The sequence below is a fragment of the Anser cygnoides genome, chromosome 2 (genome assembly GCF_040182565.1).
Source record: "Anser cygnoides isolate HZ-2024a breed goose chromosome 2, Taihu_goose_T2T_genome, whole genome shotgun sequence".
NCBI lineage: Eukaryota > Metazoa > Chordata > Aves > Anseriformes > Anatidae > Anser > Anser cygnoides.
Window position 1 is genome coordinate 36,376,921 of NC_089874.1, and position 12,068 is coordinate 36,388,988.

The 12,068-nt window shown below is 40.4% G+C and overlaps 1 protein-coding gene and 1 long non-coding RNA gene across 5 annotated transcripts in view; one reads left to right on the forward strand and one right to left on the reverse strand.

Annotated features, from left to right (window-relative positions):
• Positions 1-2,163: 2,163 nt before the first annotated feature.
• LOC136790044 (uncharacterized) lies at positions 2,164-6,426 on the reverse strand. Its single transcript, XR_010829202.1, has 2 exons — positions 5,788-6,426; positions 2,164-4,769 (listed from the first exon to the last, which is right to left on the reverse strand). It is a non-coding gene; the product is annotated as an uncharacterized lncRNA (long non-coding RNA).
• A 167-nt stretch (positions 6,427-6,593) lies between these two features.
• TAX1BP1 (Tax1 binding protein 1) overlaps positions 6,594-12,068 on the forward strand; it is a 57,127-nt gene continuing 51,652 nt past the window's right edge. For 3 of the 4 annotated variants that reach the window (XM_048070224.2, XM_048070227.2, XM_048070226.2), the window contains exons 1-2: positions 6,594-6,734; positions 9,319-9,502. In XM_048070224.2, coding sequence (XP_047926181.1) covers positions 9,326-9,502 — 177 coding nt within the window. In that variant the 5' untranslated portion in view covers positions 6,594-6,734; positions 9,319-9,325. Of the gene's footprint in view, positions 6,735-7,068; positions 7,223-9,318; positions 9,503-12,068 lie in introns of those variants that run through there. The other variant, XM_048070225.2, reaches the window with a different exon arrangement.

The window sequence follows — 12,068 nt, forward strand, 5'->3', positions numbered from 1 at the left end:
AATGATCAAGACACGACACGTAAATGGCAAACCAGGACGATGTTAGATGTTCAGGGGTGCGATTCATGAGATCTGCTCTTTTGTGGGGAAAAATTCATCCCACTCAAAAATTTCCGCAAATTCCCATTGACAAATGAGCTGAATTTGGCCCTGGCAATGCTGTGAATAATAGCACCAACTAAGGCTAACAATGCTTGAATCCAGAAGAGGACTAGGCAGAACATACAGCCAAGGAACTCTCCCATGGCAGTTGACTAAGTGCCGCAGAATGGGGACTGCGAGTCAACAAAGGTCTGGGAAGGAGAGAGAGCTGCATACTCGATTTGCTTTTGGCATTTCTTCTGAGAGTGAAAAAAAATGCCTGGATTCTGGGAATGCTAAAATAAATATATATCAATGTGTTGTTTATTATGAGTAAAGTTCCCCAAAACTTTTAAGATCACTCGGTGCATTTCAGAGGGACTCATACACCTCGATCACCCCGCTGCAGGGAAATGCCACACCACTTATGGGCAGTTCTGGGAATATTTGTGACAGATGCTGTTGACAAGCTCACTCAGGGCTCAGTGGTAGATTTCAGCAGGCACTTTCACAAAGCCTGAAAAAGTCCCCTTTAGCACTAACATGCTGTATTCGGAATATGTGGATATATGGACCAAATACTGCACTGACACAAAATACGCACTTTAAAACCAGATCCTAACCATGGTGTTTGTACACAAAATGCTATTACAGGACCAACAAATCATTGCCATGTAGTGAACTAAAGCCATATGTCATGGCTGTGGCATTATTTTGTTTTTTAAAAGACAAAGAACTGTTACCCATGTTGTTGATGTAAAGTACCTTTTGCTTGAAAGACTCCAGTTCCAACACGCAACACACAACTGCACTCTGGACAAAATTGCTCACTTTGCTACCTTATAACATAAAATATTTATTAGCAAAAATGAGGGTCACTTGCTAAACATGTTTCTTCTTCTAGAAAGTTGTAGAAATGTGAGCACTGTAGCATTCTGCTTTTTTATAGTCCTTATACAAGGAAATTCATTTGTGAAGTAAGACAAAAAGATTTCCAAAAAATGATAGGCTATGTGCCTATACAGTTTGCATTTCTAAGTGAAATTGTGCTGATGTAATAAAATCAGAAGGACTGCATTACCTTCTGCATGCAAACTTGCATGACAAATCCAGTATATTCTACTCTGTACAACATTATTAGACAAAATAGAATAGCAAGTAATGAGGGAGATGAATTAGAGACAAATTTTAATTTTAGTGCTGCATTTCCTAGCTTTCTAGCAATTGATTTGTATGTAATGTGTGTAACAACGCGGTTATTATTTTTCCACAGAATGTAAGAACTCCTTATGTCACAGCTTAAGAACTCAAGCAGCAGGAGGATGAGAGAAGCTGGACTCCAGACCTGCTGGCTGAGATGTTTTCCATACACATAGGAACACAGCAGGTTTAGACCCCTCTCCAAGGTGAACGTGGGGCTATGGAGAAAAGCAGGGCGAGTGGCTGTCTGTCTCAAGTCCCAGGTCAGTTACAGCACCATTAGTATGAGGACTCAGACATCTTTAGATCCTCTGAGAAAAATATATACCTTTATGAGAGAACAGGAAAGCTGCCAAGCTCCTTACAGATAGAGTACACAGCCACTCCTGTACTCTGTCAGTGATGGCAGCCAGTGCTGGAGGGGGACCCAGAAGGGGTAGCTATGGAAAGTGTCTCCCTGCTATCCATCCCTCAGGATTTGGTGTTGTGCCCTGAGGTATAAGAGCTTTGAAATCTCCTTGCTTGTTTGTTTCCTGCCACAGGCAGTTTTCATGCCTCTGAAAACAAAATGTTGGTCATTTGGGAGCTTCCTATTACCTTAGGATAGCAAAGATAAAAGGGCTGGAGAAATAGTAAATCTACCAAAGCATACAAAACAAAGGTATTTACCTGTTTAGTATCTGTTAAGATTTAAATGACACCTACTCAGCGGTCATGTACATGCAGTTCTGTGTATGCCTGTAAGAGGTATGCTAAAGGGGAAAAAAAAATCCAACCCTGCAAACATCATAAATAAGAAATGAAACACTCCCCGAGACCTGGGTCTCCAATGCACCTATATTAATTACACACCAGAGAGCAAAGCCTCAGTGTGTGCAAGCATTTAATTCGTTATTTGCATTTATTAAAAACATTCCTTTTCACTTTAACAATACAGTAAGCCAACAGTGAAATAACAGCAATTCAAATGCGGTCATTTACAGACATGCGGTTTCTTGTGCCCATTGTACAGCGCAATGCTGCCAAGTCTCACACCTTAGGAGTAAGCTCTTGCTCCCTCCCCTCTCTGTCACATGCACACATGCACACACATACAAAATTTACATGTCTGCTCTCACCTACGCTCTTTTGGGAAAAGCCACAAACTTCATCAATCTCACTCATACAGATCTAAAAATCCTGGCAGCTTTTGAATAGCTTTTCTTCATCACCTGCAATTAAGTGTTGGAAAAGAAATCCAAAATATACAGAGAGAGACTTTCTCCTTAATAGGAAATGTTAGCAATAGTATGTGATTTCTAATATGTTCCAAAGTTCTGCCACTCCATCTTACTGGAAGGCAAAGTCTGCGTACCCCATGATTAGATTTCCTTAAACGCTGGGCAATTCAGTGTTGTCAGCTGTAATATAAAACATTATTTATAACTATTTAACTGTTTTAAGAGTATGGTTAATAGCTTTCTGTAACATGATCTTAAAGAAGTTGATTAAGTGTGCTTTACAACGTGACCAGAAAGAGCTTCCGATTAGTGACATCAATATATATATATATATATTTTACATCTCACATGGCCCATACTCTTAAAAGTTGGGAGTGTTGAAATAGGAGTTGAAGCAAACTGAAATCAAGTCATTAGAACCTAAGCGTTCCCTTACCACACTTCATCAATATCGTCATGTCATGCCAATAGATCGAATATCCATGACAAAAAGTACCTTTCTCTGGTCATAAAAACTAGAAATACACAGTTTTTCTGTCACTCATACAAAGCAAAGATGGGCCTCAGAGGAATAATTCAGGTCTGGATCCAAAACTCATCGCGGCTTTGCTTCAGGCTGTAATGCAGACAGTAAACAGAAAATACACTGGGCTCCAAATCTGAACACAAGTTCAAACGCAGTTAAGGTTAAACACATGTGATGGGGATGCATTTCTAATTTTAAGGCTATAAATTGCTAAAGGAGCTCACAGGATTAAAAAAATTGTGTAGTTATGAAAATAGTGAATGATTTCCAAACATGCAGGACTGTTTCCCAAGAGTCTGAAACCTGCCCCATGCTTCCTTTGGCAATCCTGGTTAGCTGCAGCTTACAGATTTTACTCCTCTTTTGTCTTATGCCTGAAGACAGAGTTGTGCAGATCTCATACTTGGCAGGGAAAGTCTCTGTGTAATTACAAAGCAGGGATACTGTCATGTCTCAGCCTGAATTTCAAACTTCAGGATCCAGTAATGCTCAATCCAGATACTGCTTTCACATACATTTTTACCTTATTTGATATTTCTCACAAAACCACGATCACTAAATTGCCATTGCTTATTTATCCTTCATTAATACACTTAAGAAATTTGGACAATAAGAAAAGGGTTCTGCCAGCTTTCTATTTCAAAAATAAAATAAAATACTGTGGTGGAATGTATTTCACAAAATGAGAGATATACTCTCTGGTAATTTTATATACTCAAAAACAGAGAACTGATTTTTCTTCAGCCTTAAGAAGAGAAGGCCACAGGGAGACCCTACTGCTATCTACAACTACGCAGGGGGTGTAGAAAAGATGGAAACAAACTCTTTTCAGAGAAGCACAGTGAAAAGAGAAGTCGCAACAGACAAAACTGAAACAGTGGGAATTCTAACCTGATATAAAGAAACTTTTTTTTTCAATGACTGTTGTCACGCACCAGAGCAGGTTCTCTAAGTGACGGTGGAATTTCCATCCTTGGAGATATTCATATATGTGGCTGGACAAGGCCCTGAGCAATCTGCTCTCATTAGACCAGCTCTGGAGGTCACTTCCAACCTACCTTGTTCTGATTCTATGACATATATAGAGAGAACCACATCAGAAAGACATTTCACATTCATCGTTTCTTCCTTAAAAAAACAAAAATGTTGGCTAAACAATGTTTCTACATGCTTAGAGTACAATTCTGGTATACATGACAAGCATGTAATTTGTTGGAAAATACTGGCTTGAATGAAAACAATTTCCTGTATTCTCCTTGAAATCCATGTGGTTGGAAAGGTGGAAGTCAAGTCAGGAGATAGGATTATTGCCATCTTACCGTAACAAGCTTTTCTAATTGAATTAGAGTATTAGTGTTAGAGAGTCTCACATGACTAGGCATTCACCAGAAATGCTGATATCTGACTTTGTGTTTTAAGATATTAAATATTTTGCAGAGAATATAAGCAAAAACAGAAAAATAACATTGTTTTTCAACTCAAGAGCAAGTTTCCCCAAGGACTTACGGATGAATTCATGGATGAATTTCAGGAGATAGTACCTTATGATCCCTGCCTAGAATATTCAGATTGATTAAAGCACTCAAACATTAATTGAAAGACAAAATGCAAGTTTTACCAGTTCCAACCACTATTTTTGTTGTCCAAATATTTCTTTGTACCAGTATAAGCCTAATGTTGATCTTGGGGTCACGGTGCATAGCTTTGTCAGTGTGGGTAAAGTCCTTCAGTTCTCAGAGTAGCTATAACAACATGAGAAAAAGCTCAACATGAGACACAGTCAAAACTTCTAGAGGGATAACACTGCTGTCTAAACTTAGGATACAAATACGTAAATAAGAATGCTTATTAAATCATACTTTTATTTCAGTAAGAAATGTTCTTAATTTGAATAACTGAAGAAACATTTCCAGACATATATGGTTAAGGTATAAATGCAATTTTTCCCCTGAAAATTATGGATATAAGTACAAGAAAAGATGAAATTATTCTTGACTTATTTACCTTTAATATTTACCTTGTATATATGACAACTGGCATATGTAGCTTGTTTTGCCTGTTATAGACACATTTAGCGATAGAAATAATAACTTAATACTGAATTATGACTAAACCGTAACTAGTTCTTTATACTAAATAAATATTTATGAACTGAGAACTGAGCACACAAATACCCCAAGATTCTTTAAAAACTCAGAATTGTGTATATTTTTTTTTATTAGAAAACCAAGGATTTATTTTTCAGGCGCTTATTGTAAAAACTGTTCGCTGCCAAAGAACACCTTTATTTCAAACCTCCCACTATATTCCATAAACTAGCATTATAATGATGTTCAGTGAAAGCAAAACTACTTGTTAGTCTCATCCACATTTATATTTCCCAGCTACTGACAGTGAAACTGAAGTTCTTTCCAAGTCCCAGCCCACAAGAGAACAGCATCTTGTGACTCTTACACAGCCCTTTATCATGCCATGTGGTGCAAAGGGCAGTGACGAGAAGAAATGGAAGCTAGAGATAAGAAAGTATAGCTCTCTCCACCTCCCCAGAAAAATGTATTGCTTTTCAGATTATCATAACAATTTCATTTGCCACTGCAAAAAATCATCTGGTCTCAAAGGAGAAAAAGGACTTCACATACACTTCTTATGTCTTCTAAAACAATGCGTTAGTATATAATGCAGGGAATTAGTTCCTTTTCAGGGAAAATGGAATATATGAATAGTATAAGAAATTATTATGTACGTAAATCAAATGGTTACCTAATAACCTGTGGTACACACGAAGACATAAGGTTGGTTTCTGAAAAAAGAAGCACAAAATAGAAGCACGTACAGCGATTAACCTTCATTACTTGAAAGGGGAGCTTCTATGCTCCACCTTGGTTCCATTTCCATTAGGAGTGACCATAAACTAGCCAGTGATCTTCTCAACGACTTACGTCAGAGGTTTATGACTTAAACATATATCTCCACATAGCCTGTTCATTGATAATACACATGAAAATATAGAAGAAACACTAGCAGTAAGGAGGCAAAGGTGATTTTGAAGACCATTTGCGGGAGCCGTCCAAGTTCAGCATACTGGGACACGTCCAGCGTGCCACTGACGATTACTCATCGCTGCTGGTTGTTACTCAGCCCCATTGTTCTGGTGAATGTCCTACGACTCGACTTTGGATAAAACCCCAGCAGAATCACCGCATTTATGAGGTGATGTGCTTTAACGGGGATTTGCCAGTTTACGCAAGCAGAACTGCGTACGCATTTACCACCGCTCTTACCTCACTCTTCCCTCGGTTGCACTCCTTGCAGGTCCCAGGAAAGACCTGCAAAGAGTGGGAAACCGATACCACCGACACAAGGTGCCAGCGTTCAGTGCTTTGGGAGCGGGACGGAGGAGGAGGACACGACTGAATCGTGGCACGCGAGCATTACACGAGGCGTGCTGTAACCACCCACACGCAGTAAGGGGGCTTGGGCAGGTGTTTTATGTGAGCAACAGCCCCGTACAACGCCCCCCCTGCACCCCCAGCCCGGTCTCCCCATCTCTGGCCACCCGAGGCTGCCCCCCCGGCTGAGGCGGCCGCTTCCCCGCCCCCGGCTCGGGCAGCGCCGGCGCTGGAAGTGACGCGGGGCGGGCGGAGCTGCTTGGCGCTGATGGCGGAGGCCCCATGTTGATGTCCCCGGCGTCCTCCGCGCCTGCCGAGGTGAGGGGAGCCGCGGGGCCGGGCTGAGGGCAGGGCACGGCTCGGCGACCCCTTCCCCGCCGCTGCCCTCCGGCCGTCCGGCCGGGGGGGGGACGCCGGGTGGCGGGTCGCCGTGCTGCGCCACGGGGAAGCCGCCCCCCCGGCGACTTCCTCGGGGTGGGGGAGGAAGAGGGGAGCCGTGCCGGGGCTCGGAGGGAGGGAACGGGGGAGAGGGAGGCAGCAGCAGTGGGGTCCCCTCTCCCCGAGGGCTGAGGAGGGGTGGTTAGGCGCGGGCAGGCAGGGCCGGGGGCTCCGGGAGGGGCTGGGCTGCGGCCTCTGCTTTTTCCTGCTCGACCAGCTTTTCCTCTTGCTGGCCTTTTCCGCGTGTAAAGGCCAGCGCGTCCGCCTGCCCCCGCGAGAAAATCGCTTGTCATGGCAGTGATGAAGCCCTAACGTGGCTCTTCTTCCTCCTCCTCCTCCCCCCCTGTTTCCCCACCGGCAGCCGTGAGGTAAGCAGGCAGGCAGCCAGCATCCCCACAGCTGCAAGGAGATCGCCTCACCTCAGCTCCGGGGATTTTCCTGACGGGGAGCTGTAATCCCAGGCTTAAAGTTCTCAGTAGTTCAGCTTCGGGCCTGGAAACCAGGCCACTGCGCAAAAAATTATTTATTTATTGCTTGCTTCTTTGTAATACGTACTCATAATAAATTTATAATTTTTTATAGATCCGTTTAAAAAGTTTAATCCCCTTGTTTTTGTTTCTAATGTTTTACTTTTTTGTGCTTTCGAGTGAGGAAAACTGGTGCAGTCTGTTCCGTGTCAATGTTACATGTCATCAGATACTGCTCAGTTACTAAAGTGAATGAATTTGTTACACCGGAGGAAAAAAACTTCTGGCTGTTGTGTTTCTTTTACAGTTGTAGAAGCTGTGGCTTCTTACTATTTATTAGTTTGGAATAGGTTTGTGAGGTGTCTCACATGTAATCTTCTGTTTTGAAAACTCTGTGGGAGTTTTCAGGGTTTTACTATGCTGTAAAATATCCTTCGCTTCTGTACTCAGAAGTTCTATAACAGGTGGGATTTGCGTGTAACTTACTGCTTCTAAAATGTCTTTTGATATTTACCGTATTTTTTGTGTAAGTTCTTGTGAAAATTAACAGATATAAAAGGAACGAAGACAAGAAGTTAGGCATTTAGTCTTTATAGCTGTGTCATTCAGGGCACAAAAGTGCTTTTTATTTAACATCTAGTATATCAAAATGTCATGGCTGCTGACTTGTACTTTGTGTCACTCTAATTTGGACAGTAATAAGCTGGTTCTGAGTGACGAATACCTGTTCGCTTCAGAGCGCACTTTATTTCTGAAAGCATGAGTTCTTTGCTACTTATTTCCTGACTGTTGAAAACAACTTTTAAAAGGCTGTGGGAAATATGCAGACAGCCTTTAATCTTTGAACTTCGCGAGACTTGCAGTGGCCCGTCCCTTTTTGGGATTGGTTTCCACATATATCTTAATAAAACTGGTGTATTATGTCACTCGCTTGGCAGTTACCTCATTCAATGAGTGTGTTTGCTTGGTCAGTATAAAATAACTTTTAATAGCGATGGCAAGAATAGGATGTCTCTTCTTTCCAGAACTGTGCTAGATATCCAAGGCCCCAATCCAAATAGTATGAAATACTTCAACAAACTTGTGGTTGTAGATTTAAATCAGACACCTGAGACGTATCAGTTGCCTATCTTTTTGACAGATATTGCTCAATCTGAGAAATGAACGTTTTTGGTGTGCTTGTGAAGCATCTGGCAATGCTGTAATTTTTAGCGCAATGTATCCTGAATGAGGTGGTGAATAGGAAGGGTGCTTAAAAGCTTTCACAATCCTACTGAATTAGTGTTAATCCGTCAAACTGCATGCAGACATAAATGTTCTCACTGTCAATGAAGTCCATTGTTTATGGTAAACATGCAGGACTGCGGGCATGTGGGTTACAGTGGGAACAATAAAAGATGCCCACAGACTGCTAAAGAGAGAAGAGATTAGAGTCTTTTGAAGAAGAGGAAAAAAAAGGCTTTTTAACTAAACTTTCTTGTTTGTTAAAATGTCTTAAAGTGAAGCTTTGTTATTTTCACTGAGAGGGGAACAAGAATTTCATTTATGAAAATGCTGTCAAAAGTACTGAGCATTACAGATTCTGAGAAGTGTTTGAAGTTAAGGGAAACCACAGAACTTTGTTTCTCCTTCCCTGAAGCATCTAGAACCTTTAAGGACATTTCATTAAGTCAGAACCCTGCTTCATTTTCCCACCACTTTTATTTCCCACTTTCTGATATTCTATCTGTGATATAATAGTAGGGACATCTCGCTAAGTGATGCTCTCTCCATCTTGGTGTCATTGCTAAAGTGCCTGCCCTTTCATTCTGAGAAGTGATTGTTTTGGAGTGTAGCTGAGGCAATGTATTTTGGTGGGCTTGGTCTATAGCTGTCTGTTTTCAGAACAGAGGAATGAATTGTTTGTTTGTCTCGGTCTGGTATATTTCAAATAGATTCCTTTCTAACTGATTTCTTCCACTGTATTGAAGTAACAGCTTATATGATTTTTGTTGCAGATCAATCATGTCATCCTTTCAAGAAGTTCCATCTTCAGCTAATGCTTTACAGACTTCCAATTTTGCACATGTGATTTTTCAAAATGTGGCGAAAAGCTATCTTCCAAATGCACACCTTGAATGTCACTACACTCTGACCCAGTTTATCCATCCTCATCAGAAAGACTGGGTTGGTATTTTCAAGGTAAGTAAAGTTTGTTCTATTCACCTTTCTCACACGTTCACTGTCTTCTCTTATCATCTTAAAAAGGAAAAATCCAGCAATAATAACACTCTCATAAACTCAAGTGGAACATCACTTAAGTGATGTGTAAGTAGCTGCAATTAAAGTATGAGTTTTTTAATAAAGATTAGACCAGACACCAAAACTAGAGGAATGAGTATAGTACGTGTGTGCTGGAGTAAAGGGAAGCTCTCATGAAGTGGTGTGGTGCAGAATTAAATGGAGATGATATGGGAAGAAATGTGTGGTCATAGAATGACATTGTGAGCATGACTATATGAAAAGCAGAGTAAGCGTGAAGTGTGTGTGTAAAGAACAAAGCTAAGCTGAAGATGGTGTGACCCAGGCCCCTGACTCGTTTATGTTGCTAGAGCAGGATGAACGGTATAGATCACAAAAACTGTTCAAAACAAACCCTTGAATAAAGGAGGAGAGGCCATATCAGTTGCCTCACATCAGTGACTTATTTGGAGTTACTTTTAAAGATAGTCTCGAGAGATTAGAAATTGATTAATTCTTACATCTGCTCCTATTTAAGATGTCGATCTACATTTCTTTGTCGATATAGCTCATAGTAGATGATGCTTGTATGCCTTATTTGGATAGTAAATAGAAGCTTTTTTGGGGGCTTTAAAGAAGTGATACTTCTGTGGAGAACGGCTAAATGTAACAGACTGTTTTGTTATCGAAGGACCTGTCCCTTAGAACTGTCCACTGATAGCTGAAGAATGTAATTTTTTGACTGCAGTCACTAAATTATGTGAAGGAGGCAGTAACTACAAGCAGGCAGATTCCTCTAGTGAGAAGTGTTTAAAAATATGTACATGTGTTTTGATTTTCTGGTAAGTTTTGACAAATAGGAGTGTGACTCAGCACGCTTGGTGTTCAGTTAACAGCATTAATGAAACAAAAAACGTTATCAGAACTTTAAAGAGAGTGCTCTTCATGTTACACAAGCATTATGAAATTATTTAAATGTATGTTGAGGAATTAATGTTGTGGCTCTGTGTGTTGGTCTAAGTGAGACAGGCGATTAGGACCCTAAAAATACTGATTAAAAAAAGTAAAGTAAAAAAAAAAAAGTGTGAAACAGTTTTTCAGCTACTGCATGAAATGCTGTGTACAAAGTACAGATTGATTTCATCATGTCTGTGATGGCATAACCTGTTGAGGTATGAGGTTTTTTTTTTTCTGCTTTGGTTATGGCAGGTAATATGGCTTTGGCAGTTGTTTGAGTAAGGCTTTGAGATGACATGAGGTAGCAGTGCTGCTAAAAGAAATGTTTTCCCTTTCTTTTTACTCAGAGTGGTTAATTTCTTGTGTTTCCTGTCCTTTGCTTGAAGCAAGCTCTTGTGTGATGGACCAAATTAGGAAATTGATTGAGGTTAAGACCAACATTTTGGATTATTTTTAATGGAATTCCCCAGCTGAGTTTCCAGTTCACCTCATTCTCATCAACACAAGGGAAAGAAGCATTGTGAAATAGGGAAAAGGAAGAAAATTGTTTTCTGTTTGTGACTGTGTCATACTCACTAAATGTTACGAATATACCATCTTACTATAGTTACAGTACAGTGCATTAAATGAAGCCGCCTGTCCATCTGTATCCTTGCCTATGAATATATATATCAGATTAGTACAGAAAACTAAGTAGGAACTAAGATTTTTTCTGTGAACGTTTTGTTAGTGGTGGTTCTAATGTGGACTTCCCATCTTAGGGGGCAATGGCTTTAACTGTAGACAACTATATTGTCTACAGTTAAAGCCCTTGTCCTGTGTTTGCTCAACTGGTTAAGTAAGTTTTTTTTTTTTTTTGCTGAACTGAACAAAATTCATAGGAACCTTTTAAGTGATGGTTTTCATTTAGATTGCAAGTCCATTTCTTCAGTGGCAATGACGTCTTCAGTAGACTTTTATTTGTATCCTTATACCATTCTGCTTGTTTTGCTAGTCTTAGCTGTTTTTGCAGCTGCACAGTGAAATGGATCAGGGAAGTGATCTGACAGGAAAATGCCATCCCTCCTTCCCCAGCTTTTTCCACCTCGTTTCCCAGCTGCTTTTGGTTCCTCACCATATGATGCAGTGGGCAGCTCTGTTGGCATCACCGTGATGGGAACAAGTAGATTAGGAAGGACTGGGGCTAGGCCTAATTAATTGGCACGGCTGCTTTATGTGGAATTCCAATCTAAGTTCATTTTTCAAATCTTTTCTTTTCAAAATTCTCTGAACAGCAACTTTTAAGGGTTTGGTTTGTCAATTTGTTTCCTTTTTAAAGGGAAATTAAGCTAGGAGTTCCCAGAAGCAAAAAATGATTTCATATACTGACTCCTAAACTCTAGCGTGTGAGTTTTTTAAATGTTTCTGTAGTGTGCACCACATGTCGAATAGCCTGTTTTTATTGTATGTGTGATTATTATAGGATTTAATTTTGCCATAGTGTTGTGCAGCGTATGTGAAAAAGAGATATTAAAAATGGAATGCTTGGTAGGAGCCAGAAATTACTTATAGGTGGTGGTGGTGTGTTTTT